The 27,917-nt window shown below is 46.1% G+C and overlaps 3 protein-coding genes and 1 non-coding gene across 4 annotated transcripts; 3 read left to right on the top strand and 1 right to left on the bottom strand.

Annotated features, from left to right (window-relative positions):
• The first annotated feature begins 2,845 nt into the window (after nt 1-2,845).
• Nucleotides 2,846-7,379, top strand: LOC119296238 (eukaryotic translation initiation factor 2 subunit beta). Its single transcript, XM_037574634.1, has 10 exons — nt 2,846-2,939; nt 3,026-3,125; nt 3,946-4,051; nt 4,131-4,186; nt 4,464-4,515; nt 4,594-4,694; nt 5,039-5,184; nt 5,310-5,452; nt 6,129-6,214; nt 7,119-7,379. The coding sequence occupies exons 2-10, from the start codon at nt 3,081-3,083 to the stop codon at nt 7,194-7,196; spliced, it is 813 nt and encodes a 270-aa protein (XP_037430531.1). The 5' UTR covers nt 2,846-2,939; nt 3,026-3,080; the 3' UTR covers nt 7,197-7,379.
• Nucleotides 6,854-6,935, top strand: LOC119296476. Its single transcript, XR_005145241.1, has one exon. It is a non-coding gene; the product is annotated as a small nucleolar RNA SNORD34 (small nucleolar RNA).
• Nucleotides 7,380-7,570: 191 nt separating the features above from the next.
• LOC119296239 (photosystem II repair protein PSB27-H1, chloroplastic-like) lies at nt 7,571-8,387 on the top strand. The gene has a single exon (XM_037574635.1). The coding sequence runs from the start codon at nt 7,673-7,675 to the stop codon at nt 8,177-8,179; it is 507 nt and encodes a 168-aa protein (XP_037430532.1). The 5' UTR covers nt 7,571-7,672; the 3' UTR covers nt 8,180-8,387.
• A 9,763-nt stretch (nt 8,388-18,150) lies between these two features.
• On the bottom strand, nt 18,151-21,892 carry LOC119296237 (serine/threonine-protein kinase AtPK2/AtPK19-like). The gene is made up of 7 exons (XM_037574633.1): nt 21,741-21,892; nt 19,855-20,843; nt 19,666-19,748; nt 19,466-19,586; nt 19,195-19,368; nt 18,980-19,087; nt 18,151-18,688 (listed from the first exon to the last, which is right to left on the bottom strand). The coding sequence occupies exons 2-7, from the start codon at nt 20,512-20,514 to the stop codon at nt 18,389-18,391; spliced, it is 1,446 nt and encodes a 481-aa protein (XP_037430530.1). The 5' UTR covers nt 20,515-20,843; nt 21,741-21,892; the 3' UTR covers nt 18,151-18,388.
• Between the last annotated feature and the right edge of the window lie 6,025 nt (nt 21,893-27,917).

Genomic DNA, 27,917 nt, shown 5'->3' with positions numbered 1-27,917 from the left:
GCACCGGATTGCCATTGGTGTTAAAAGTGCTAACTAGATTATTGACTCTAGTGCAAGTGGGGGACTGTTAGAAACATTTCCTAGAGGAAATAATATTGTATTGTTATATTTCCATTATTCATAATTAATAGTTTATATTTCATGCTATAACTGCTATGATTCTGGAATATGCGATTCAGTGGAAAACTCATATGCACATGTGAAATGATAAATGTTAAGCAATAGGTTCCTGGTCTCGCCTAAGACCGGCTCAAGTGTTGTTGGTGATCACATTTTCCGGATCTTAGGATATCGTTAAGTGTAAAGATAGTCATAAAACAACATTGAGGGTGTGACGTTAGAAGAACGATCATATTGAATCGACCCAATACTTGTCTGTTATACTATGTGATTAAATCGTCTGAAATCATCTGTTACAACATGGAGTGTTAGTATGTGTTTTAGTTCCTCAGACCATGAGAGTGTCTCAGGTTAATTCCTACCAAACAGTGGGCTTTGGGGTTGCTCAGACGTCATCTGTAACAAGGTGATCATAGCGACAACTTTCAGGCACACCAGAAAGTTTGACAAGTGACCAGACAGCTCGAGAGTGGGATTTTCTCCTCCAATGATGGAGAGATATTCTTAGGGTCCTCTCGGTGTGATGACATCCATCATCGTCTGGCCAGACACAGGTGGCTACGTCACGGGGATGCCGAAACACGTCAACAAGAAAGAAGAACAAAATTGGTAATGGGAGCAATGGTATGGTGAGCATGGTGATGACTCAGGAGGATACCGATGCACACTGTGTTTTTGTAAAGTATCGCGAAGCAAAGGGAACATCACATCATAACCAAAGGTTCACTCAAATATCATTCCTGTAATCATAGGGACTGATATGGATGTCCACGGTTCCGCTATCGATCACTGAACGAAGGTGTTTTGTTTATGGTGTTTTGTTTATGTCTATGGTTTACCGAACCTACGTGGTCACAAGCTTAAGGTAATCACAATCTTTTGAGTGTTAGTGGGACGGGAGTGATGAAGAATATATTCGTGGAATTGTTTCATTAATATTCGGAATAGTTTCGAGAGGTCCCAGAAGCGTTTCGGGGTCACCGGAAGGGTTTCGATGAATATCGAGTAATACCGATTAATTATATATAGGTGGAAATTGTTTTCGGGGATCTTAAACTATATATAATGCTCTAATAATATTTAGAACATTCATATTTAATTTAAATATCAATGGACCTTAACAGTCCAAGAGGTGGAAGGCAACTTGGGCCACAAAGGGCCCAAGTAGGAAGGCGCCCCCTTTCCTTGTGTGTGTCTGGGGGGTGGCGAATTGGTCTAGGGGAGGGAGTCCTGCTCCCTCTCCCTAGGCCGGCGCTCCAAGGGGGACTCTCCCCCTTGGTGGCTGCCCTCTCCCTCCCCTCTAATATATATATACTAGAGAATTTCCACCCTATGTAGACACAAGTTTTGGAACCTCCTCTAGTTGATCTAGTTCTGGTTCTAGTTGGCCCTAGTTGACTAATTAGAGCTTGTCCTAGCCACCTCCAATCCTTATAATTAGAAGCCCCGTGTGGTTCTAATCTCCTCCCTCCAATTCTCCGGCGACGATTAGCTCTGGACGGCGAAGCGCCGCCGGATCGTGAAGACCGTACGCTTGCAACCAAGTAGAGAGGTCGTACTTTCGGTCTTTTGTTCGAGGGATCGTTTGAGGGTGGTTCGCCGGATCGTCATCGACATTTGAGGGGCTCCAAGTATGATCTACACCGACTCGTCTACTTCCGTTGCACTCCGAGAGTCCGTAACGGTCGTTAATCACAACCCGTTATGCATCTTCATATTGTTCCTCGGTGATCGTAGGGCGATTTTTTTGTTTTCTACTACGTTTCCCAACAATATTTTACTTTCAATGCCAAATCAAGAGTTATGTATTATGGGCAATCAAAATGTGCGTGAAATAATTGCCATATCAGCCTGATATTTGTAGTAGGAAAGGTATAAATTGGTTCATAACGGGACAACTCAAAACGCAGAACAATTTTTCATGGGGATACGTGTTCTTACACCAATTTTGTTACTACCTCCTCGCCGAAGATTTCCATGAAGAGAGGGGAATGGTCTTGTCCCCTGGCGGGGTTTGTGAAACTCAACGTCGATGCTTCTTTTGACCATGACTTACTTAGGGGTACGATGGGGGCGGTCCGAAGAGACATAAAGGTAGGTTCATCGTTGGAAAAAATGCTAAGATTGATTGGTGCGGATGTACCGATGGTTGAAGCCGTGGCCTTAAAAGTCGGCCTATCGCTGGCGTAAAGGACATGATGCAACCGCATTATTATTAACTCGAATAATACGGAGGCGATCGACACCATGAAGGAAGGAGGATGATCGTCGGGTGCAGCAGCAGCAATTTTTTATGATTGTTTTCATTTAGCTTGTGATTTTTCCATTTTTAGATTTGAGCATTGTAATAGAGAAGCAAATAAAGTCGCTCATGAACTTGCCAAACTAGCTAGATTTTCTTTCATTTCTGAATGGTTCGAGGAGCCAAATAGTGATATGCTACCAATCCTCATAAATGATGTAATGGTTATTTCTAATGAATAAAGATTCATTTTCTGTCAAAAAAAGTACTTAGGTTAAAAAAATGTAGTGATATTTTTGGGAATCACTAAAATTACAGCGGTATATATCCGATTAACTCTTTTTCTTTGAAGCATATTGTTCTCTTGAAAAAGAAAAAGGCCTGTAAAAAAGGCCAAGGCCGCATCTAGTTTTTTCGTTGCCCCCAAGTCAGGCGAGAGTGTACAAATACGGCCCATCGTTTCCCGTCTGAGAGATAAAACGCCTGGCAAACAAGTGAGAGAGAGAAAGAAAGTTAAGAGCTGTCGACGACTGAAACCCTACCCGGAGCCCCGCCGCCGTTGCCTCTCCCTCTCGCTGTAAGAGCTGGAAACCCTTCCACCCGAAAATCCGTCTCTCTCCCAACCAACCCGATCTGATCCGGCTCCTGCGTTCTCTTTTCTAGGTTTAGAGCCGTCGCGCCGCCAGCAGAAGAGGGGGTGAAGAAGGCCAGCGTCACCATGGCGGACGAGGAGCAGATGGAGCGGAAGGAGGAGGCAACCGAGGTGAAACTCTCTCTTCTCCTTTTCGCTCTGCACGTCTGCTTCGGCGGATTCGTCTTTGGTTTGGACGGTGAATAGGCTGCCAAAGCAAGGAGACGGATATAATTTCGTGCTTGTTGTTTGTTTTGTTTGTGAATCCGAGACGATGGGGGCGATCTGTTTGATTTGTATGATTTGGTTGAAGATGTCTAATCTGCAAGGGCGATTTAAGCTGCTAAGCCAATGGTTGTTGTGTGATGTGCAGTCAGATGCGGGACTGCCCTGGTTCGCTCTTCGGGCAGGAATTAACTCCCGTGTATTCTGATTTGCTTAACGTACGAGACTTAACAATTAAGCATAGGATTTGAAGCTCGTGTCGCATTGAACAGCAGTCCGTGATTTTATAGGACAATTGAACTCTTAATATTTGCGTATGCCTGTAAGTAGATTTTTGTATCAGATGCGCTAGAGTTTTGTATCAGACCAGCTAAACAATTCATGTTGGAGATAGTGGTGTTGTTAACTTGTTATGAATCCCTGCCAACGATTATCATAGGCAACAAAAGTGTAATGCTAACATTTTAAATTATATATCACCATAATGTTGCCTTGTACTGAAATTACTGCATTGCTTCACTATTTTTTTTGACGGGCAAACAGTAGAGGAATCCCCTTCATATAATAGAAGAGGTGGGAAGAAGACGCACTTCACTGTTTATTATTATGTTTAGTTTGGTTCCAAATAGTTGTATTCCCTAGTTAATGTTTTATATATTTGTCATGCCATGCTTGTATTTCCCTTGTCTTGTGCATACTTGTTGATAATGTTTATGATGTTTTGCAGATTGCACCTTTTGATCCAACCAAGAAAAAGAAGAAGAAGAAGGTCGTCATCCAAGATCCTGCTGATGAGGTTGATAAGCTGGCAGAGAAGACGGAGGGCTTGTCAGGTCCGTGTATTGATGCAAAAAAAAAAGATCTCATTATCTGCTGTCCGTTGTTGCTGAAAGTTTTCTGCATTGTTTTCAGTCACTGAGTCTGGTGAGGCAAGCTTCGTGGGATTGAAAAAGAAAAAGAAGAAACTTGTGAGTTCATTAGGCTCAGTTTGTGGCTCTGTGCCGTGTTTTGCTTATTTTTAATGCTGTTTGAGAAAGTTGTGGGATGTCTACTATTCTATTTTGTATATGACATCAAATTATGTTGTCATATTTCTCCTCGTGCATGCCAAACATAATAAGATGCCAATGGAATAAGCCACTACAATGCCCAAGCCTCAGGCTTTCCTCACTCGGTTGAAAGTACTGTTTAGACTATCAGTTCCGTCTTGCTATTTGCTCTAACTCACCGGTGTTCAAATTTCAGGTGGAACTTGATCCATCACTTGTTGAGGCTGGAGATGGTGAAGACACTCTTGGTAAATATATTGCTTGTTAGTATTTTATTTATCTTCATTACATTTGCTGCTGTGTCTGAGCATGTATGTAATCTCCAGATGATCAAGTTGGAGAGGATGAACAAGGAGAAGGGATTGTGCTGGGTGGAGCAACCCAATACCCATGGGAAGGAACTGATAGAGATTACAAATATGATGAGGTAATTGTTCTTCCATGTCTGTTCAATTAACATTTCACTATCCTATTTATTGAACGTTGACAACTAATACTAAAGATCATTCATTTGACCCTTTCATTTCAGTTGCTTTACAGTGCATATTGAGAAGCGTTTTTAAGTTTTTTCTGCGTGCTTCTTGATTTAGTTCTTCGTTGTTTATTTTTGATTGCATTCTTTTTGGTGAAACCTAATCATCAGGCTGTTTATTTTTTATTACTAATATGCTATCGTTGCATGGCTAGCATATTGGATAGTGCTCAGTTGTTCCTCCTATTTTGATTGCATTCTTTTTGGTGAAACCTAATCGTCAGGCTGTTTGGTTACAGCTGCTTGGCAGAGTCTTCAATATCCTGCGTGAGAATAATCCAGATCTTGCTGGTGATAGACGAAGAACAGTTATGCGGCCTCCTCAAGTTCTTAGGGAAGGCACAAAGAAGACAGTTTTTGTGAACTTCATGGACTTGTGCAAAACGTAATTCTTCTTTGTTTTTGCTCTAATTGATCTTGTTTTCTATTACTTTGTTTTATTTCAATATTTTTAAATTTTATTTGAAAATTGTAAGGCTATCATGAGCTAAGTGATATTTCTACTTTCAGAATGCATAGGCAACCTGAACATGTGATGATGTTTTTACTTGCTGAGATGGGAACAAGTGGATCCCTTGATGGGCAACAAAGGTTGGTTATCAAAGGAAGATTTGCCCCGAAGAACTTTGAAGCTATACTCAGGAGATATATCAGTAAGTTTCCTTATTATTCCATGACCTCGTTTCTGCTCCTTTTTGGCTTAAGTTTATGAGTCCTGGCTTTTTATGTGCAAGCATAATATTGAACTAAATATTTCAGCCTGCAGCTGTGTTGCTAAAAAATCATTAGGTTGTTTCTGTTTTTGACTTGTAAGGTTTAGTTATTGTTGTGCGTGCCCATTTTACCCTGTGGAATCAAGGGAATTATTCCAACTGTAGTGAAAATCAGTGTTCTGCTTTGAATATATAGGTTGGCAGTTTTATCTGAAAATAAAAGGCACCATGATGCCAAATAATCCTTCCAAGTTTCTCTCATGGCCCCAGTAAGAAAGACATAACTATGGCGTATGAAGTATGATGGTCACTTGTTGTGAATGGGCTTTATATTTTTCTTGTGGCATGATGGTCCAATCATAACCCCGAGCTTCTTGACGTGGAAGAGTAGCTCCTTATTTTCCCGTGAGATGATGGGGAGAGCTGACACCAATTTTCTACTCCCTCCGTCCCAAAATAAGTGTCTTGAGCTTAGTACAAATTTGTACTAGAGCTAGTACAAAATTGAGACACTTATTTTGGGACGGAGGGAGTATTTTCTTATCTCTCAGCTGCCTTTGATTTCCTGTAAGCTCAATGGACTAACTTTTGCTGCCCCCATGTTCACTTGTTTCAGATGAATATGTCATATGTAATGGATGCAAGAGCCCAGATACCATCCTTTCCAAGGAGAATCGGTTGTTCTTCCTTCGTTGTGAACAAGTAAGACTGTTACACCCCCCACTTATCGTTCTATTCGCGTTTACATTATTAGTTACTAGTGGTTCCTGGATTTCTTGTTTCTACCTACATTGTTTGATCAATCTTATGAGAACTTATGCATCCGGAAAAAAATTCTATGAGACCAGGTCTCACGGATTAGCAGGTGAGACCCATCCTGATGGATGACACGTGGCATCCACAAATCACAAAGCATCCACTCCACCCCCCACCTGAAATCAGGGGGGGAGAGATTAGATGCTTTGTGATTTGTGAATGCCACATGTCATTCATCAGGGCGGGTCTCACCTGATTTATATGAGACCTGGTCTCATATAATTTTTTTCCTATGCATCCTCTGAGGATGGAACGCTGCCTTTTATTTGACCCAGCTTCAATCTAATCTTTTATTCTCTATAATTGAAAATCTGTATGCAGTTTTTGCACCTCTTGATTTTTGCTGATGATTAGTTGCAGAGTCATTTAGCCTTGCATTGTTTGACAAATATTTTGTGATAATAATTGCAACATCTGAGAGTTTTCAGTACGATAGTTCTTCCGTTTGTGTTTATTCTTTTTAGCTAAACATGGTGTTATTTGCTTTTTTTATTAGCTAAACATGGTGTCCTTGGCTGCCTAGTGCCTTCCTATGATGAGTTGCAAACTTTATTGCCTACATTGTTTGATCAATCTTATGAGAAGCTTCTGCAAGGACTGAGGATGAAAAAATGCACGAAAAATCCAATATTTTTTCTATATATTTTTATTATTTACATTCAGTTACTTGGCTTGTGGCTTTTCTACCTATGATGAGCTGCACACGTTGAAAAAAATGCAATTTAGGATTTTCTTGTACCCCACATGTTTTAACCATACGCTAACCGATTGATTGATTTACCTTGATCAGTGTGGTTCGTCAAGGTCAGTTGCTCCTATCAAGGCTGGATTCGTGGCGCAAGTTGGGCGTCGGAAGGCTGGAACTTAAAAGTTGGGTAGTGCGCGGATGCTCTATCAACGTAATCCAGCAATTTGCCGATTTACAACAATCTTTATTGTCCTGTTTTCACTGTGCCTAGACCGCTTTGTGGATTTTGTTACTTCCTGTACTATGAATGCTGCTGGTGTGAATTTCTATTTATCTCAGAGGATCCAAGTTTGCCTTTTTTTACTAGTTTTAGTCATCTGCATGAGAAGACTCTACCTGTCTGACTGACTGAAGAGAGGTGTGGTTGTTCCGAAAGCCAACCACGCAGCCCCGTCCGTCGACGGGCGAGAAAAGGGAAATCCTGGCAACTGAAACACAGCCTTACAAGAAAACAAGTCATGATAAGAGGATAAGCCGACGTATCGCCTCTTCCCTTTCTCCCTGACCCAAGCTACCAAACGATTCGACCTAAGCTCGTTGCCTCCCTTTCCACAACCTCCCCTCCCCGCGCAAGCGCACTGAGCAGAAAGAAAGAGATGAGGTCTCCCGTCCCCGCCATGCTCACCGCCCCATCAGCAGCGGCGGCCGTCGCCAAGGCGCTCCCCGTGGCTCGCTCCAACACGACGGCGGCGCTCCACGCGACGGCCAGCAGCAGGCGGGACGTCATGACGGGCGTGGGAGCCGCGCTGCTGCTGGCCCTGTCGCCGCAGCGCGCGCGTGCGGCGTCGGACGACGAGTACCTGACGGAGACGACGGAGGTGATCGGGAAGGTGCGGTCGACGATCAGCATGGACAAGACGGACCCCAAGGTGGCGGACGCGGTGACGGAGCTCCGGGAGATGTCCAACTCGTGGGTGGCCAAGTACCGGCGCGAGAAGGCGCTGCTGGGGCGGCAGTCGTTCCGGGACATGTACTCGGCGCTCAACGCCGTGTCCGGCCACTACATCAGCTTCGGCCCCACCGCGCCCATCCCCAACAAGCGCCGCATCCGCATCCTCGAGGAGATGGACGCCGTCGAGAAGTCGCTCAAGCGCGGCCGCTGAAGACTTCCATCCACATCCACATCCACATCCACACTAGCAGCAAAATGTCAAACAGGATAGGGTGAGAACGTCGCGTTGCTTGTCCCGTGGGTCACAAGCGCTCGGATTTTGAGTCTCGAGTTTACATCAATTGTTTGTACCACTTGTCTGAATCGGCTGATGATCTACATGGTGAGAATATTGTTTGGAGCATCCTTGATTTTGTGTATCAGCGTCTTCCTTGTTCCTCCTTGCCTCAACGGTGCCCAGCACAGTCCAGGTGCTAAACAGAACGGCTTTGCTTTCTGGATGGCTAGTGCTAGTGGTCTCAAGGGTTTTCATTGCCTCCCGCGGGGCTGCCTATGGACTTAGGGTCATGGAGTCGCGGTGGATTTCGGTCCTTACCAGTAGGAGGGCTTCATTTTTTTGTTTTTAGATGTTGTTTTGAATTTAGGTAGGGTTTTTGTCCTGCTTAGAAAATGAGACGGCGACGGCTTCCCGAAGATGTAATAGCTTCTCACTGCCTAGGCCCCGTTCCGGTGATGCTACTAATGTCGTCGGAGGGTGTGTGGATCTCGCGGGATTTGATCGACCTTTGTCTTCGGTGGATCCGCTTGGATCCAATCTTCGTTCATCTACGTTCGTGTGTCTACGGGTTAGATCGTTTCGATCTACGCTTTTCTTCATTGACGGCGGTTACTGTTCTAGTGCATTGGTCCTCCGAGGCCCTAGCACGACGACTTTCCGACTGTCTACTACAACAAGATTTGCTGGCTTCGGTAATGGAGGGGTGATGACAGCAACACGCCTTCGGCTCGCTCCAGTGCTAGTGGATTCACAATGACAATCTAATTTAAGAAGCCAGTGCTAGTGGATTCACAATGATAATCTAATTTAAGAAAAGTCTACTAGTCTAGTGCTAGCTGCTAGACTTTCCTTAAATAAGAATCACATTTCCAAGTCTTCGGAAAACATCCAATCACCCTCATCTCCAAAAAACCAAGCCACTTGATATATAATCTACAAATTTAAAATTTCCCAAAGTCAACACTACTTTTAAAAATGTAAGATATCTGAGAATTATCAAAGGCCTTAGAAGATTAGTCATACACCATAGAAGATTGCTCTGGGCCTTCAGTTTAATATTTTTTATTCAACGGGTGTTTTTCTTCTTTGCAGATAAGCGGCTGTGGGGTTATTGGCAAGAACTGATTGAACATGAGTGTCATTGTTTCACTATGTTAAGGATACAAATCTATCCACAATTACCTTCTCGACTTTTCCAAAGCTCAAACTAGTCGGGCTAACACGTCTCCAGGCTCCGGCCTTTTCAGTATTCTAGGCCTCAGGCCAGCCATCCCATCATAAGGCTTCACCAAAAGGACGACACCTTTCTCCCAGCTGTGGCCTACTTCCCAGCTCAAGCCCATCTGCAAGCCCACCAAATCCTTACCACACGGCCAATTTGCTCTCGGCCTGCTAGCTGTACCCCACGACCAGAGCCTGGTATCCTTCCATATGGTGAACTCTCTCCGGTGGCTGTGACCGACCTCAAGCATGGCGCCTGCGCCGCTCTTCCTCCGCATGTCGCCACGGTCTTCTGCGGTTGTCGTGATCCACCCCAGGCGCCTGCTACTGGCGACCTCCGCGCCTCGCCGCCCACCCTGCCGCTGCTGGCCGCTCCCCGGGTTGCTATCCCCCACCCCTGCACCTAGGCCAGGGAGGCTTTCGGTCTTAATCTGGAGCCTGTCGCCCCGCCGGCGTTGGGGGAGGAGCCTGAGGGCTCGGATCTGGCGGGGTGCGGGCAGGTGCATCCGGCCCTGCTGCCATCCAGTAGCAGGAGGCTGGTTGAACCCCTCGACGCAGCCCGCGCATCAGGCGGGCGTACGACGGCGTCCGGATGGGCTCCGTCGAGCGAGCTTCCAGAGGAAGGCGGCGACGTCCGATTCTGGCTCTGGCTCGGGTGGTGGCTCCACTCGCCGATCCAGCTCTTCGACTGCTCGTCGCAAGAAGGCGAAGGTGGTGGCGGGGCTCCTTGAGCTGTCGCTGGCGGTGACCCCGTCGCCGTTGACCAGGGGAAAGCTCAAGCTGATCGCTGAGCAATGCGACCTCAATGCATCTGGCATCTTCGATCAGGTTCAGGCCCGTGCTGCATCTTCTGAAGCGGCGGCCTCCTCTGCTACTTCCAGCTCCTCTGCTTCTTCAGTGCGTGTCCTCGACTGCCCATATGCGTAGCCTTTTTGTTGATGTCGTGTTTTATCCTAGGGTCTGCATGGTTAGGTGTCTATCCATCTTCAATATGTTGTTGTTAGGCGGCGGTGCTAGTCAGCCAACTTATGTTCCGCAGCTAATCTGCTTTGTTGCTTTGGGGTCTGTCAGCTTTAGTGTCTTCGAGTTTGTACCGTGTTGTTGGAGTCTGTATTGTGCTTGTCACAAGGCCTCACAAGCACTTTCGATGCCTATTTTACTATGCTTTCTGATGATCATGCATGGGTGCCTCTGTTCTTCTTGCTTGGGTTGTGTTCTCTCCTTTCCCCCATGAAGATCCTGAACTGGAAAGTGTTCTTTGGTTCGTGATTCTATAACCTCTTCCTGCCCCAGTGTTGTTTGCCTGCAGGAAACGAAGCTTGCAACACTCTCCTCTTTCAAGTTGGGATCTTTTCTGCCTGCTTTTTACAACGATCATGCTTTTACACCATCCGAAGGAACTGTTGGGGGCATTTTGGTAGCCTGGGACACTCGCTGCTTCGCCGGGCAAGTTGTTGCAACACATCAGTACCACGTGACTGTTAAGCTCACTTCTACAACGTCAGCTAGCTCTCTCTTACTTACTGTCGTTTATGCACCATGTGTGAACACTGAAAGGGGCCAGTTCTTTGAGGCTGTTGCTAGTGTTGCTGTTGAGGCCGACACCCCTTGGATCGTCCTGGGTGACTTCAACATGTATCGTTTCGCGCATGAAAAGTCACGTGGCCACATTAACTGGAATCTCATGGAGATGTTCAATGCTTGGATCCGAGAGCTTGGGCTGGAAGATGTTCAGGTCGACAACAGGTTGTTCACTTGGTCCAACAAGAGATCTTCCCCCACGCTGGTTAAGCTGGACCGGGTGCTGGTGAATGCAGCTTGGGGTTTGTGTTTCGCGCAGACCTCTGCTTCTGTTGTGCCTGCTACCACCTCAGACCACACCCCCATCGTTCTTCAGTTTCAAACCGAGGCGATCAAGAGTAGCTTATTCAGAATGGAGAACCACTGGCTGCACATGGAGGAGACTAGGCACATTATACAGGATTGTTGGTCCAGGGGCTGCAGAACCATCCTTTCCTCAGCGTCTCTCATATACTTTAAAATGAGAAGAGTACAGGCTGCTATATGGCAATGGAGTAGACGCCGGCCTAGTCTTAAATTACTCATTGAGAACAATAAACATGTAGTGAGCTTCATCTGTGCTGTTGAGGAGAGAAGATCTCTGTCGCTGATGGAAGTGGTCCTCTGGGAGTTCGCGTCTGCCAAGGCTGAGCAGTTGATTTTGTGGCAGGCTGCTATGTGGAAGCGAAGGGCCAAGCTTAGATGGTGTGTGTCTGGGGATGAGAATTGCAAAAAAATTCATGTGGCAGCTAATAGCCAGGCACGTCGTAACAAAGTCAGGGTTCTTGTTGATGACGGGGCGCACTACTACCAGAACTGTCAAAAGATTCAGCTGGCAACTGCGTATTTCGCCAACATTTTGTGGCAGCCTGCTCCCTCTCTACCAACAGTTCAGCTGTCTGATTTGTATAGCCCCGTGGATCTGTCTGAGCTGGTTAATGTTTTTTCTTGGGCTGAGTTGGTTCGTGCCATTGACATGTCACCAAATAACGGAAGCCCCGGGCCGGATGGGTTCACAAATGAGTTCTATAAGGCTTTCAAGCACCTGCTTAAGGATGATCTGCTCAAGTTCTTCGGGAATTTCCATGCAAATCAAGTTGCTCTGGATGGTATCAACACGGCTTATATAACCTTGTTGCCTAAAGTAGACACGCCGATGGAGTTGCGGGACTTTAGGCCTATCTCTCTGGTGCATAGTGCCCCTAAACTGGTGTCCAAGGTTTCGACCTGCAGGCTGCAGCGTTGCATTCCAGATTTGGTGCATTCGTTGCAGTCTGGGTTCTTGAGAGGAAGATCCATTGTGGAAAATTTTGCTTTGGCAGCTGAAATGATCCAAGCAGCGCATAAAAGGAGGGCACCAGTGATTGCTTTGAAATTGGACTTTCGCAAAGCTTTCGATTCGGTCAGTTGGGACTGCCTCACTCAGGTTCTGGAAGCCAGGGGCTTTCCCCCCTTGTGGATACAGTGGATCCATGCTCTCCTCTCCACTGGACGATCAAGGGTGCTGATTAATGGAGAACCAGGGGATCCCATCTTGGCAAAGCGCGGCTTTCGGCAGGAAGACTCCTTATCGCCTTACCTCTTCATTCTTGTAGCCGACGTCTTGCAACGCCTGTGTTGTTGGCATTTCCAGAATGGTACTTTGATGCACCCGCTTGGTTCCCACGGTTTCTTCCCGGTTTTGCAATATGCAGACGATGCGCTGATCATTTTTCGGGGCGAGTGGAGCAAGCCAGAGTCATTAAGAATATCCTCACTGCCTTCTCTGCGTTCTCAGGGCTGACTATCAACTTCCACAAAAGCACCTTGGTGCCTGTTTGTGTGCAACAGGAAGTGGATGTGGAGATTGCCAGCATTCTGGGTTGCCCGATCTCCTCCTTTCCCTGTACTTACCTGGGGATGCCCCTCTCCTTGCACAAGATCAAGCATGGTATGCTGCTTCCGGTTATCCACAAAGTTGATCGTTGCCCCTCTGGTTGGCTGGCCACGTTTCTCTCTTGGGGTGGCAGACTCACTCTCATTAACTCCGTTCTGGCTGGCATACCGAGCTACTTCATGGCTTGTTTTCAATGGCCAAAAGAGTCTTTGCATAAGTTGGACGCCCTGCTTAGGGCTTTCTTCTGGAAGGGCAAGAATACAGTTAAAGGAGGACACTACCTGACGGCCTGGGATATGGTTACACTGCCTCGGGTAAACGGTGGCTTGGGGTAAGGAACTTGGAGGCCCACAATCAAGCTATGCTATGTAAGTTTGTAGCTAAAATTCTCCACTCCTCCGATATACCCTGCTTCAAGTGGTTTGCCTCCCAATATTGCAAGGATTCTTTGCCTTTCAAGGGTCACCACAAAGATACTGCTATATGGAAGGGTCTTAAGAGCTACATCCCTCTGGTTGTCTCCTCCTCGCGCTGCTCTGTTGGCAGCGGCGCGCACGTCTCCTTTTGGCATGATCGATGGCCGATGCCTGACAGTTTGAAGCAAGCTTTCCCGGTCCTTTTCTCCTTTGCTCGCAATCCAGACTGTTCTGTGCAATCTCAGTTTATAGAAGGAAACTGGCATGTACATCTGCATCCAAACCTCTCACAGACTGCAACTCAGGATTTGCAACTGCTTCACCAGCTTGTGGATCAAGTCAACTTGGATTTTTCAAGTTTGGATGCATGGGTTCCAATGCTTGGAGGTAACAGTTTATGCACCAGCTACTTCTACAAGTTGCTCACCTTCTGGGGAGTTCTTTGGGCTCCTGCGTTCTGGATATGGGACAATATTATTCCCCTCAAGAGTAGAATTTTCTTGTGGTTGGCTTTTTGGGGGCGCCTGAACACCAAGGCTAACATGTTGCGCAAAGGTTGGTCGGCAGTGGCTCCAACTGCTAGCTGCGATGCTTGCCCGGCTGAGGAGACAGCTGACCATCTGCTCCTTCGCTGCCGTCCCGCCGATGCACTATGGAGCAGGCTATCGCTAGCACCGCTGGCGTGAGCGTCACCCAACGTTCAACAGTTTGTTTGTCAGGCCAAGGATCATCTTCAGTTCACGACCAAGTGGAATGTTGCTTTTGCTGCATGTGCTATCACGCTATGGCAAGCCAGGAACGATCGGGTTTTCAATGATATAATTACTGGCCGAAGACGTATATCAGGTTTCATGCAGCTAATTTGCTTAGTCTGTGGAGCAACAGGGCCACCAAGCAGTCAGACAAGGATGATCTGGCGTCGTGGATCACCATTCTCAGCAATTAGGGTTTAGTGTCCCTGCCCTGTTCCTTCTACTTTCTTTTCTTTTTCCTCTCTACTTCCCCTTCTTTCTACATCGGGCTACTTGTGGCCCTGCACTTGGGTGCACTTCACAAGTTTTGTTACTGTATTTCTACAGGCTTTTGCCTCTTTGAAATATAAGGTCGGCTGCGCGCCACTTTTTACTTTAAAAAAAAAGGCTTCAACATCGCGCCATGGTTGCACAACAGCCACGGCTCTTCTTCCATGAACTTCTGCCAGGCAGAAAACTTGAACAACAAACAGTTTTCATGCACATTCTCAGCAAGATTGATGGGAAGTACTCCCTCCGTTCCAAAATAGATGATCCCACTTTGTACTAACTTTATACTAAAATTAATACAAAATGGGGTCATCTATTTTGGAACGGAGGGTGAAGATGCAACTAAAGAGTAACAAGAAACAAGACGGATTGCCACAAAGTCATTGCCAAGTCCCAAGCCCCCTCTTGGGTGATAGACAAATCTCTACTATTAAATCTCTACTATTAAAGGAGGATCGGTAGTCGTGATGGTTCAACCTTTCTCCCACCCCTCGATCGCACGCAGTAAAAAAAGTTTCACTCCATCCCTCTCGCAACCTCCTCCTCCCACCTCGCGTTTGGTTAGCGCTATAATCCTCTGCCTCCCGCAAAAGTTGGAAAAGCCCCGCACGTCTTCCACGATGCCCATCCGTCTCAGATCTCCCTCCATCACCATCCCTCATTTTCCTTGCGCGTACAAGCGATGTCCCGCCATAGACGCGCTCTTCCGATCAACCCAATGTGGCAGCAGGTAAGAGAGGCGATAAAGAAGACGTGGAGGTCAATCCCATCGCGTCTCCAGCCGCGTAAGGGTGGCGTGTTGGCCGAGAACGGCCCATCGTCATGGCCACAAAGTACCTCGTCGAGTGGAAGCATGGGCACAAGTCGGCCCGAATCCTGGAGGAGGTGATAGCGGCGGAGTACTAGGCACCATGGCGGGAGGCCGACACAGATGCGCTGGGTGCGCTGCTCTAGGACGAGGCGCGATGGCGGGATCCGGACGTGAAGGACTTGCACGGGCGCACGGGTGATGCCCTTAGGGACGGAGCTCAGGTGGTTCCCGTAACTACCCAGATAATCAGGTATGTGTACGACTGCACGAGAAGTCGAGAATTGGCTGTGCGCTCATCGAAACGGAGACGAAGGCGAGGGCAGACGTAGGCCACGCGGGGCGTGCCGATGGTGGGTTCTCATGGCTGCACATTGCGGGCTCCCCTCGAGAAGGGGCAGACGCCGCCGAAGCTGGTGCAGGAGTTACCAGCGGCGGGCTCAACTTGTCCGGCCGCGCCGCTGGGTTAGTGCTCAGCATGGTGGCGGGCTCGATGGATGACATGGCACCGTCTCATCGCAGTCTAATTGCAGAGCACGGGGCGGTTTCCCCGCAGCTCAGGTCTAAGAAGTAGCTTTTGATTCCATGATTAGCCCAAACTCCCGTGTGACACTTTGTTGTGATTTGCTTCGCATGCATATACCAAACTCCCGAGTGTAACACTTTGTTCTAGAGTTACACTTGTGTCATTTTCGTCTCGTGGATACATTTCTAAATAACAGTAACAAGCCGTTTGTAGATGAACTGCATCAATTATTTCTTAATCGAGCTTAAGCGGTTTTGCTGATCCTCGCTCCTGAAATTGCTTTTGTGTCAGTCAATTTTTGTGTAGCGCCGAGGGCGAAGACGGCGACGTCCGGACGAGCGCAGCAACCCCGGGGACAGCAGCAAAATCTTGGATGGGAGCAAGCTGGAGACGCGGACGACGCAACATCGACGTTCCAGGTGAAGGACAATCTGAAGTTGACTATTAGAGTACGTGGAGGAGTGCTGGCAGAGCCGGAGAAGAACCGGGGTGGCGGCAACAAGTCCGTCGGCAACGGCTAGGGGAGGGCGGGGCGGCAAAGGCGTGCACGGTAGCGCCGCCGGCCATGGAGTGCTGCAGTAGGCGGTCTGCGGAGGGGGGCTCGCATGAGGATGAAGATGGATAGTGAACTTTTTTTAGTAAGAAGAAGATCCGACCATCAGTTTCTAATCCAGGAGCTCACAACAATTGATTGACTCGAACATACGATTCTTCGGAAAATCTGGGACGCACGGAACAAGAAAGTTCTCCAACGACTCGATGTTGTTGCTTCTGACTCCTTGAGAGCCACCTTAGATGATTTGATTGTTTGGTCTCGTAGACATAAAACCGAAATTCTAATGGGGCCACTATATTCAGGTGGGGGGAGCCTTTCTCCCCTGGTGAACATTTAAAAAAAAACAACGAAGAAACAATTGTTTTGAAGTTCCAACATAATGCATGAGGATTATTTTGTGTCATAAACCTGCCGGAAGAGAATTGATTTTGCAACTTATGGCAAAGTATGTCTCATTGTGACTTTTTTCTGCACTCTATCTTAATCATATTGTAATACAACGTTTGATTCTTATGATATATACCCACATGCCTTGCATATTGGAACTGTGTGTATACAGTGGGTTTTGATCTTCAGATGACAATTCGCAAGATCAAATACTGAAGTGTTGTGTATTCATACACTTATCCATCGGTTGAATGATAGTCGCAAGAGTTTTTTGTGGTTGTTAATTTATTTCCGAGCATGCATTTCATGTTTTAAGAACGAGCTTTCTCTGCATATGCAAATCACAAAGTAACTTGTGCACTAGAGATGTACTTGCGGTCCAGATGAGTTCAAATATATAATAATGGTACCTGTAAAATTCCTTCAATTACATTCAGATTGTCATGTTGCACGCGAATTTGTAGAAGCAATTATGTTTTTTATGTAACACATCCTATTGATGAACCGAGTGTATATTCTCGTGCTCTTTTTTCTGTTTGCTGTCGTATTTTTTATTCTTCATTTTTTCCTTATTTACGTCTTGCTATCACAAAAATTTTGTTGCCGCTTTTGTCATGGTGAGGACATGACGTGTAAGATTGATGAAAGTTTTGGTGGTTTGATTATTTTTACTCTCAGAAAAATATGTCGTTGTCAGAGTGTTTTCATACGACAATGTTCGTGCTGCTCTTCTTCCCATGTTACACAAGGTAATTGAGCTGGGTACTTGCAACGCTCCATAAGCTTGGATCACAATCTGACACCCAAAATATTATGAGATTTGTCTGTTCCTCCACTAGAATAAGGGGACATGATTGCTCATTTGACCGGGAAGACCAAATGAGCGAGATTGATTGAAAGTGTCTGACTAGATTTTGTTATGTTTAGTACCTGAAGTGCTTTACTCTTCCGGCTTTTAGCTCCATTGTTGCCTAGCTCCATGCGTGTCTCCCAGTATTTCACACTCTCTAATTGCGGCCAAGAACCATGTGCGAGATGCGCAAGGTAGGGATGGAGGATGACGGCGACCGTTGCTAAGGGTTCGTACGGAAAATTGTGTCTGGCATGGATGGAGATGGACTGAGCTGGAGAACGCCGCTTGTGGAGCAAGGCACCTTGGTGCGAGGCGTCTTGTAGGTGTGTAGGATTTCGGGGGTAATAGTGGTGAGCGCCTAAATGGTGAGAGAGGTGATAAGTTGGTGGTGAAGGAGGTGTTAAATAGCGGTGTATTTGTTTTCCCCTACTCTTTTGTGCAATGTCATTTCTTTTATTGTTTTGGAATAGAATCGGACTATATTTTGTGCACACATGAATTTTCTCATGCATTATGTTTACATGACCGGAAGAAAAGAGGCATGAGGGGGGTGCAGTGATCATTGCCTGGAGGAAGGAAGCACAAGGTGACGTTTGTCTCAACAGAACCGTAGGCCATATGCAACATTACAAGGACATCTAAAGTGTGCAAAGTGATTATATAGAATGGGGAGGGCAAGGGAGGACAACATCGACATCAATGCTTTCCATGATATGGATGTGAATTGCACATGTGTTGCGCTTGACGAATGAGCTCACAAAGCAATCAATTTGCTTTACGTGTGTTCTTGTGTTCCATGCCAACGCACGGGCAATCAACTAGTGAAGTCTAAAACAAGCACAACAGCAGGTTCATCTTACTGTCTTGAGCAAAGGTAAGATACCAGATTTCTTAGATACCACAATTATAAAGTAGTCTTCAGCCTAGAGGACTCGGCTTTTGAAGGAATGGCTCTGGCCGCACGTAACTGAACCCCACGAAGTTGCTATCTGCAGCGACAGGGCTGGCCACGGGGGAATCCAGCACGGGCATACTCGTCCAGCACTCGTCAAAGTTTGCAATGCAGGTCTGCCCAGCAACATTTGGGCAGAAGCTTGGCTTGATCTGTCGAGCCTCTAGTTTCTTCCAGTTCACTGCCTTGAACCACTTGTGGTTCTTTATTTCATCACTGCCGCCCGGTCCACTTCCAAGTCGCCTGCCAGCTTCTTTGTGCAGTAACTGAAAAAAAAAAGGTGTTGAGATAGTAAGGGCAAATTAGCACCAAGTCATCTAGATTTAACTTCCAACCAACAAGGCATCAGTCATGTCTCCCACAAGAGACATCCAGGGATCAGGCTTCACTACAAGCATTAAGGTGTCTGATTTTATTTATCTAGGACCGAGGCAACTTATCTTAACCATATTTTTAGTTTGATCACAAACTCAAACTGGGTTGACATTGAAACCAAGCAAAGGGTCGATTGCACAATGCACGTGTGCACAAGGTCAAGGTGAACGTAGCAAACTTACCCCTTTCAGCAGAGAGTGAACCTCACTAGACAAATACGTTGGAAGCTTCATCTTCTCCTTCACTATCTTCTGCTGAATCTTGTCCCTGTTTCCACCAAAAAATGGGGGCTGCAACATATAGAAAAAAAAAGTGTGCAAAGAAAAATATATCAGGCAGATAATTCATCTGAAATGCAGATATTCCTAATCAGAAGATTTCCCCTCAAACAACTCACCTTGCCCGTAAGCATTTCGAAAAGAAGGATCCCCACACTCCACCAGTCTGCAGCCTTATCATGACCTCTGCCCTGAACAATTTCCGGGGCCATATACTCCACAGTGCCGCACATTGAATTTGATCTAGTGTTCTCATCAAACTCCTTTGCCAGGCCAAAATCAGTTAGCATGGCCTACAATGGAAGATGCACGTCAAGAAATTTCCCCTCTGGCGATCATAACACGAAGAGTGAAAAAGTAACATAAGAAGACACATTAAAGGAGCCTTACATGGCCATGAGCGTCCAATAAGATGTTCTCAGGCTTCAGATCTCTATGCATAATCCCATTGGCATGAAGGTGGGCTACAGCAGATACAATTTCAGCAGTATAGATGCGCGCAAGCTCCTCCCTACCACATAAGTAGAAGCTTAATAAAAAGGTTGTCACATCTGGATAGGTGTACAGATGAGATTACAGAATTAAATTACCTAAACAAGCCTTGTTGGTAAAGCTGAAAGAAGAGATGCCCCCCATTTACAAAGTCCAAGACCAGATAAAGTCGGTACTTAGTCTGCAAAGTAAGTTTTGGTTTTAGCACTGGCAGATGCAAAACACTACAGATAATGTATTCATGCTTGAAAAAAACAGTGCACACACAGAAATGGTAAACGGCCTACCTGAAAGGAGTACCTCAGCTGCACCACAAAAGGATGATCAACTTTTGTCAGTATATCTCTCTCTGCTTTCATGTACTCAGCATGGTTCTTCTCCAAAATCTTGTCTTTCCTCATGACTTTCATTGCATATATATCTGAAGTACATTTCCTTCTCACCTGATAGACTTTGCCAAATGCCCCTTGGCCAACAAGCTTCAAGAGTTCAAAGTCGTCGAGTCCAACAGCCTCATTCTCCTTTGTTGTATCATTGAGCTCTTCATCACTAAGACTCCCCTGGCCACTTTTCTTTTCTTTAGAAAGACACTCTAGCAGATCTAATGAGCTCTCAGACTCATGTAGAGTAAGCTTACTAAGTGGCAAGGATTGGCTAACAAGTGAAGTTGGGCCAACAAGAGAATGAGATCGCTTGGTAATGACTACAGGGTCATTGTAAACCTCCTCATTCGACTCGGCCAAAGGTGCAGGGCTGCCTGGAGTGAGAATGCTTACTTCTGTGGGGGTCTGGACCGCCGTAGCACCAAAAACATCGTTAAAATCAAACTCAACATTTTCAGGAAGGACAACATCTGGAGGCCCTTTTGGCAGAAGTATCATCCCTGTAAAGAGCTTGGGGCGCTGTGTATGGGTTGTTGTAACTGAAGGTATCTCAGAGGAAACCATCTTCAGGAACCAGGATTCAACACTTTGAGAGTCTTGATGAAAGCTAGCGGTAGCTGCACGGCTTCCCGCTACCAATTCACAGAAATATAGAATGAACACCTTATGAGGCAGCTCTGTCTAAGGGAGGCTCCTTCCACAAATACCCAAGACAACGGAAGATGCAGGGCTGCGAACAATGGCCTTGAACAAGTGGAAGTTCACGGAGACAACAGGAAATCCCAGGAATCCCGGGCGAAGGCAGGGCGGGAAGCTTCCGTTGTTTCCCGATGAACAGGAAACTCTGGATGCCACTGTTCTTCCTGAATACATGAGATCAACTTGTCTATGGGCTGCACGCAGAAGGATATTATAGTTAATTCAACAATTTCACAAATAAGGAAGCTTGTACTAAGAAAAACATTGGGATTATTCAAAGTATAAAACCATGTGCTCATCTGCAAATTGAATCGGTAGGGCACCATGTTATCTTAAGCAGAGACTAAACGTAAAGACAGTTAAAGCGTGTTCTAAAAGTAATTTGCTACTGAAGTTAGAAAAAAGGGTTTTCCAATCAGAGGAACAACAGCATTCCAAATTTAGCCCCAAAAGTCATGAGACCCACCCAACCAGGATACGTCTCTACCTCGAAATAACCCCGATTGATGAAACGTCCATCCTATGCCCGATCTAGTGCCTATCCAAACACGAAGCCCAACTAAAATTGGCATTCCCATCTGCCAAGAATGGGGACGCGTGTCAATAAACCCAGACAAAAAAGAACGGGAAGGAAACTTATTGGAGAGCTCACAAATTTACTGCGTATCCACACCTCTCGCAGCTAACACCCAAATTAACCGTACAAAACCATAGGAGTACTTTTTTTAACATAATATACACGCACCGAATTACACTCAGAAGGACACAATTACCATGGAAGGTCAAGGCATCAGCTAAATCCCAAATCGACGACTAGCCCCTGCCCACTATGAGCGCCACAGATCCAAAGAACGGAATCCTGTGCAGATCTAACAGACCCACGAATCTGCGCCCAGGCACCAACGCAATTGGGCGCCGCGAAACCCGCAGCGCTAACCGGTCAGACGAGCAATCGCAAAACCTTAACTGCACCCGAAATAATCGGAAAAAGACGCGTAAAAGAGGCGTGCTCGAGCCGGACGAACGTCCCGGCGAGGAGAAAATAGAAGGAAACGGAGGAGAGGAGGGCCGGAGAGACCACGGCTACGAACCTTTGCGGAGGGTGAGGGGGACGGCTGGAAGCGGCGGCGAGTGCACGGCGATCCCCTGCGGCGGGGCGGCGAGGGGGCTCCTATTATAGAATAGGGGCGTGGTGTGCGGGGCTCCGGTAACCGTAAGGGGACGCGTGGCGGGCTCGCATTGGTGGACTCCGTTAACGGGATCGAGGCGGGCTCGCGATGCGAGTTGGCTTGTGGCGAATATGCTGCGCCGCCGAGATGGGCCGCCAGTTGGACCACCTGGGGCCCGCTGTCATGGTCACGGGGGGAAAGGAAGAGGCACGCGGGCAGTTCTGGTGGTTGTCAATCCGCTCTCTCCTCGCGCAAAACGCGAGGGGTTATCTTGGTTTGGCGCCAAGGTTGCTTCTAGTTTTTGGTTTGGTTTCCCCCCTGCGAAAGGGATAGAGAGATAGAGCTCTGCCGTGTGCTGTGTAGGCCAAGCCAAAGTTTTTTTTTTCTTTTGCGGGCCAAGCCAAAGGGAGCGTGTTAGAGAGGTTGTGTAAAGAATCTTGTTTTTATGGATCGGTTTCTTCTCTGAACCACACGTCTTATCTCTTTTTGAATAGTTTCAAACTTTGAATTGCTTACATCACGTTTTATCTCTTTTTTTTAAGGAATGCCATCATGGCTTATTTTATTGACAGTTTTGCTAAGTCTCTGTCGACTGAGACTTAGTTATGTCTCAGTCGATCTCTATTCGTTTGATCTTTGCGTGGAGATCCATGCAATTTTTTTTCTTTTTTTTCTTTTTCTTACTTATATCATGTCACTTGACTGAGACTTGATTAAGTCTCAATCGGCTAAGACCTAGCCACACCTTTTTATTGATTAACACCAAACGTCATTCATGAGAAGCTCGAAAATAAAAGAGAGAGAATTGTCTGCCAATTACGTGAAAATCTTTCCTTGGTTAAATTTTTCTCGTTTTAAGATTGTTTTTTCCCTAAGGGGTTGTAATAAAGTAGCTGACACTTTAGCTGCTCATGGTGTGCGTATGACCCATGCATCCTCAGCCTTGTGGCCTGATGGGGCGCCAGACTTTGTTCATGCGATGATTGCCAGCGATTTGGCTGGTTGTTTTGGTTAATGGAATAGAGAGTATTCCGGCTCAAAAAAAACTGTGCACGAATTGGACATCTCCTATCTCGAAACCAAGTCCACACAATCAACACACGTTGTCGCATCTTCACACCACCATGTAGACGATCCCATACACGCTCCTACTACTCTAGTAGAATCATACTCCACAATAATATGATGATATCCCCTCGACGCTACCAACGAAAGGCCCTCCCTCGTAGCGTATGCTCCCATCAACGATGCATTAGAAGCATCGGGAAAGAAAGTACATGTTGCAACAAAATTAGCATGTGAATCACAGATCACTGCGCTGTTGAAAATATGTCCTAGCAATACTATTTTTTTTATTTCCACGTTCATAGTTAATGTTTATATTGAAGGAAATATGCCCTAGAGGCAATAATAAAATAGTTATTTTATATTTCCTTATATCAAGATAAATGTTTATTATTCATGCTAGAATTGTATTACCCGAAAACTTGATACATGTGTGTGGATACATAGACAAAACAGCGTGTCCCTAGTAAGCCTCTACTAGACTAGCTCGTTAATCAAAGATGGTTAAGTTTCCTAACCATATACAAGAGTTGTCATTTGATAAACGGGATCACATCATTAGGAGAATGATGTGATGGACAAGACCCATCCGTTAGCTTAGCATATTGATCGTTCAGTTTTATTGCTATTGCTTTCTTCATGTCAAATACATATTCCTTCGACTATGAGATTATGCAACTCCCGGATATCGGAGGAATGCCTTGTATGATATCAAACGTCACAACATAACTGGGTGATTGTAGAGATGCTCTATAGATATCTCTGAAGGTGTTTGTTAGGTTGGCATAGATCGAGATTAGGATTTGTCACTCCGAATATTGAAGAGGTATCTCTGGGTCCTCTCGGTAATGCACATCATAAGAAGCCTTGCAAGCAATGTGACTAATGAGTTAATTGTGTGATGATGCATTACGGAACGAGTAAAGAGACTTGCCGGTAACGATATTGAACTAGGTATGAAGATACCGACGATCGAATCTCAGGCAAGTAACATACCGATGACAAAGGGAATAACGTATATTGCCATAACGGTTCGACCGATAAAGATCTTCGTAGAATATGTAGGAACCAATATGAGCATCCAGGTTCCGCTATTGGTTATTGACCGGAGAGGTGTCTCGGTCATGTCTACATATTTCTCGAACTCGTAGGGTCCGCACACTCAACGTTTGATGACAATATGTATTATATGAGTTATGTGTTTTGGTGACCGAAGGTTGTTCGGAGTCCCGGATGAGATCACGGACATGACAAGGAGTCTCTAAATGGACGAGAGGTAAAGATTGATATATTGGAAGGTAGTATTCGGACACTGGAAGGGTTCCGGAGTGCATCGGGTACATACCGGAGTACTGGAGGGGTTACCGGAACCCCCCCCCCCCCGAGGGAAAGATATGAGACATATGGGCCATAGGAGGGAGGCACACCAGCCCGCAAGGGGCTGGCATGCCCCCCACCAGGGGCAAACTGAATTGGACAAGGGGTGGGGGCGGCGCCACCCTTTCCTTCTCCTTCTCCTACTCCTTCCCCCTTCCCCCCTCCGGAAAAAGGAAGGGGGGGGGGGCGAATCCCACTAGGAGTCCCAGTGGGACTCCCCCCACTTGGGGCGCGCCAAGGCCGGCCTCCTCTCCCTCCCTCCTTTATATACCGGGAGGGTGCCCCTATGAGACACACCAATTGTTCCAAGTCGTGTGCGGCGCCCCCTCCACAGTTTACGCCTCCGGTCATATTCTCGCGGTGCTTAGGCAAAGCCCTGCACGGATCACATCACCATCACCGTCACCACGCTGACGTGCTGACGGAATTCATCTACTCCTTCGACCCTCTACTGGATCAAGAGCTCGAGGGACGTCATCGCGCTAAACGTGTGCAGAACTTGGAGGTGCCGTATGTTCGGTACTCGATCGGTCGGAACGAGAAGATGTTCGACTACATCAACCGCGTTGAGCAAATGCTTCTGCTTTTGGTCTACAAGGGTACGTGGACACACTCTTCCCCTCTCATTGATTTGCATCTCCTATATAGATCTTGCGTGAGCGTAGGATTTTTTTTTGAAATTGCATGCTACGTTTCCCAACAGTGGTATCAAGGCCATGTCTATGCGTAGATGATATGCACAAGTAGAACACAAAGAGTTGTGGGCAGTGATAGTCATACTGCTTACCACCAACGTCTTATTTTGATTTGGCGGTATTGTTGGATGAAGCGGCCCGGACCAACCTTACATGACCACGTTCATGAGACCGGTTCCATCGACAGACACTGAAAAAAATACACTTCTGTGATGATGCGTGTTTGTCACGGTAGGTCGCGTTTTCTGTCATGCATGTACATCCATGACGATTTTATGACAGAATCAAGATAGTCATACCTGTGCTGTCGTAGAAGTGTTCCATGACATTACCATAATTATCATCACGGAAGTGTCCACTTCCATGATGATAAATCGCGCGTCACAGAAGTGCTTTCGTCAAGGGTGACCGACACGTGGCATCCACCGTAACGGAATGATGTTAAGCTATTGGGTCTGGTTTTGGGTCTGATAACCCGTTAACAGCCTGGACCAATGGGAAATTTCCATGTGTAAAATTCTGATTGGCCAAAGGAAACACGTGTCAGCTCGTTAGTGGGCCAGATGTCGCCCGTCCATTGGAGGAGACATGCCTATGATATATCGACACGTGGCGGGGCCCAACAGAGGCCCATATAGGTTAAAAAGGCTGGCCCAGTCAAAGGGCCATAGTACTTACTCAAGTACTAGTGGGCCAGCCCAATAACGGCCTGTTTAATAAAGGCCCATTTACGGCCCGAAGCCAGATCTGGCATGTTAATTGTTCGTTGAATATTTGGGCCCAATTACAGCCCAGTGACTTTTGGCCTGTTAGCGGCCCGATGTAGACATGGGCCCATTTCAGCCCGTTGTGACTTTCGGCCTAGGAATGGCCCGTGCTGCCCATGGGCCATATATGGTCCGACGGGACATCGCTCCCACTAACGTCCCGTGATAAAGGTGGCAACAGTTCAGCCCAACGTGACTTTGGGCATGTTAAAGGCCTGTCGTATAATTCGGCCCGTTGATGCCTGTACTAAGCTTTCGGCCTCTTAAAGGCCCATGATATCAATGGGCCAACCAAGGGCCGAGATATGTTTTGGCCTATTAACGGCCCGTCATAGGCCCAAAAAGGCCCGATCTACATTTTAGCCCGCTGAAGGCTCGTCGATGACTAGTGAAAATTGAGGCCCAACATGCATTTCGGCCTGCTAAAGGCCCATGGTTTCATCTAGGCCATAACATGCCAGTAGAATATTCAGTGTGTTAATGGCCTAACGCTACCTGGGCCAAACTAAGCACTGGGTCCACAAAAGGCCCAACTAAAATATAGGCCGAAGTAAGTTGTGGGCCTGGCGCAAAGTGTGAAGGCCCCAATCATTCGGGCCCAAGAAAGATGCAGGCCGACCCAATTGTGGCCCGCTAAAAATCAGGCCCGTTAGAGGCGAATGTTTCGGCCCGGTCGACTACATCAGATTTTTTTTCAGATAGCGAATGATGGAAGTAACTAGTAGGAATTATGAACAAACCTACTCTATACGATATAGAAATTACGGCATAGTAACTAAGAATAAACCTACACTATACAATAAAGGATTTATGGTATATTACATCCACTAGGCATCGAAGTTCGCCACCGGTGATCATAAAGCGCAACGAAGAAGCGGATTACAAAAACTGAGCACCATTGCAGCGCAACAAAATAATACTGAACCGAGACCACTTCCAAGACAGTTCAAGAAAAGTTAGCCTTGCGCGGGAACTGCTGCGCAAGCTGCCGAGCAAGGCTGTGAGACTGGCCTAGCATGTCCGTCATAGCTTCCAGGTGTAGCTGTTTAGCAATGAGGTTCTCATTGGTGTTCTCCGCAACCTTTCTTAGAGATAGGACTTCAAGTCGAAGTTGAGTTGCAGAATGCCTTTCTGCTAGAACTTGGGACTGAAGAAGTCAAACTAATTCAGACAACGAATTCTATGAGCTTGTTTGACTGCTAGTCTCAAGTAACTTGAACACTGCATCAAGACAAGACTTGGGGTTGTCTCTCTATCTTCAAGATGTTTTGCCTTCTTTGCTGCAATATATGTTGGGTTTATCTCATAGCCTTCAGCAGACTTGTGCACGCCATGAGGCATATCACCCTGAAACAAGCAGAGAGATGACATGTTTTGCACGCGTATAAACAAAGATGATAATTGTGCTGTCAATTCCATCCAATTTCAAATTAGAAAATAAAGAGTAAGTTCAAAATATCAATAGCATAATTTGGCATTGTTCATAATGCGGGGAGCTTCACCACACTACTAGATTACCATGTCAACATAACAAGCATAGATGAAGGGCAAATACAATCATTGTATCTATTTTGGTTAATGTGCATGGCATGTTGTTCATATCATCAGCCACATTGGTAAGATAAAATAGGAGATGACAAGGTGCAAACGTGGGCTACTTCACCACACATTGGATTATACATCCACAAAAACAAGCATACATATAGGGAGTATTGAGTAATGTGCATCGTATGAATAAGGAATTTGGTTTTACAAGTAAAACTTAGAACTTACGGTTCTTGCGAACATGCATTTTGATAGAAACAACAAACTGAACAGCAGTAAACGATAGGGAGTATGAGAAAATTAAATAACAGTTGAGGATAAAGGCTTTAGAAGGACTGACTTACATTAACAGTTAACACCGGCTTTATAATGCACTTCTCCATGTAAAGGGAAGGATAACTCAAGAATTTCAACATAGAATCTTCTTCATAAGCATTGCAAGTACTCTACATTTTGTAGAGAGTAATTATAGATATGATAATACTGGAAGGGATAGAGGATAATGAAGATAAGATGCAGATTGATGCTACATAATCAACTACCAATCCCTGGAAGTACAAGCGTTACAGGACAAAATGTACTGACAAGAGCAATGGGCTACACTTCTGCACTGGCATTGTCTGTGTATTCTACTTTTTGGTAAGATTAAA

The sequence above is a fragment of the Triticum dicoccoides genome, chromosome 4B (genome assembly GCF_002162155.2).
Source record: "Triticum dicoccoides isolate Atlit2015 ecotype Zavitan chromosome 4B, WEW_v2.0, whole genome shotgun sequence".
Classification (NCBI taxonomy): Eukaryota; Viridiplantae; Streptophyta; class Magnoliopsida; order Poales; family Poaceae; genus Triticum; species Triticum dicoccoides.
The sequence above is the reverse complement of the archived record's forward strand: the minus strand, read 5'-3'. Positions and strand labels throughout refer to the sequence as shown.

What these genes read in the sequence shown, in the direction of transcription:
- LOC119296238 (XM_037574634.1), top strand. Translation starts at nt 3,081, where the DNA reads ATGGCGGACGAGGAGCAGATGGAGCGGAAGGAGGAGGCAACCGAG. An exon ending in GAAGACGGAGGGCTTGTCAG is followed by an intron (nt 4,052 to 4,130) that starts GTCCGTGTATTG and finishes CATTGTTTTCAG; the next exon opens with TCACTGAGTCTGGTGAGGCA. An exon ending in GAGATTACAAATATGATGAG is followed by an intron (nt 4,695 to 5,038) that starts GTAATTGTTCTT and finishes GTTTGGTTACAG; the next exon opens with CTGCTTGGCAGAGTCTTCAA.
- LOC119296239 (XM_037574635.1), top strand. Translation starts at nt 7,673, where the DNA reads ATGAGGTCTCCCGTCCCCGCCATGCTCACCGCCCCATCAGCAGCGGCG.
- LOC119296237 (XM_037574633.1), bottom strand. Translation starts at nt 20,514, where the DNA reads ATGGTTTCCTCTGAGATACCTTCAGTTACAACAACCCATACACAGCGC. An exon ending in TACCAACAAGGCTTGTTTAG is followed by an intron (nt 19,587 to 19,665) that starts GTAATTTAATTC and finishes CTTATGTGGTAG; the next exon opens with GGAGGAGCTTGCGCGCATCT. An exon ending in TCGAAATGCTTACGGGCAAG is followed by an intron (nt 19,088 to 19,194) that starts GTGAGTTGTTTG and finishes TATATGTTGCAG; the next exon opens with CCCCCATTTTTTGGTGGAAA.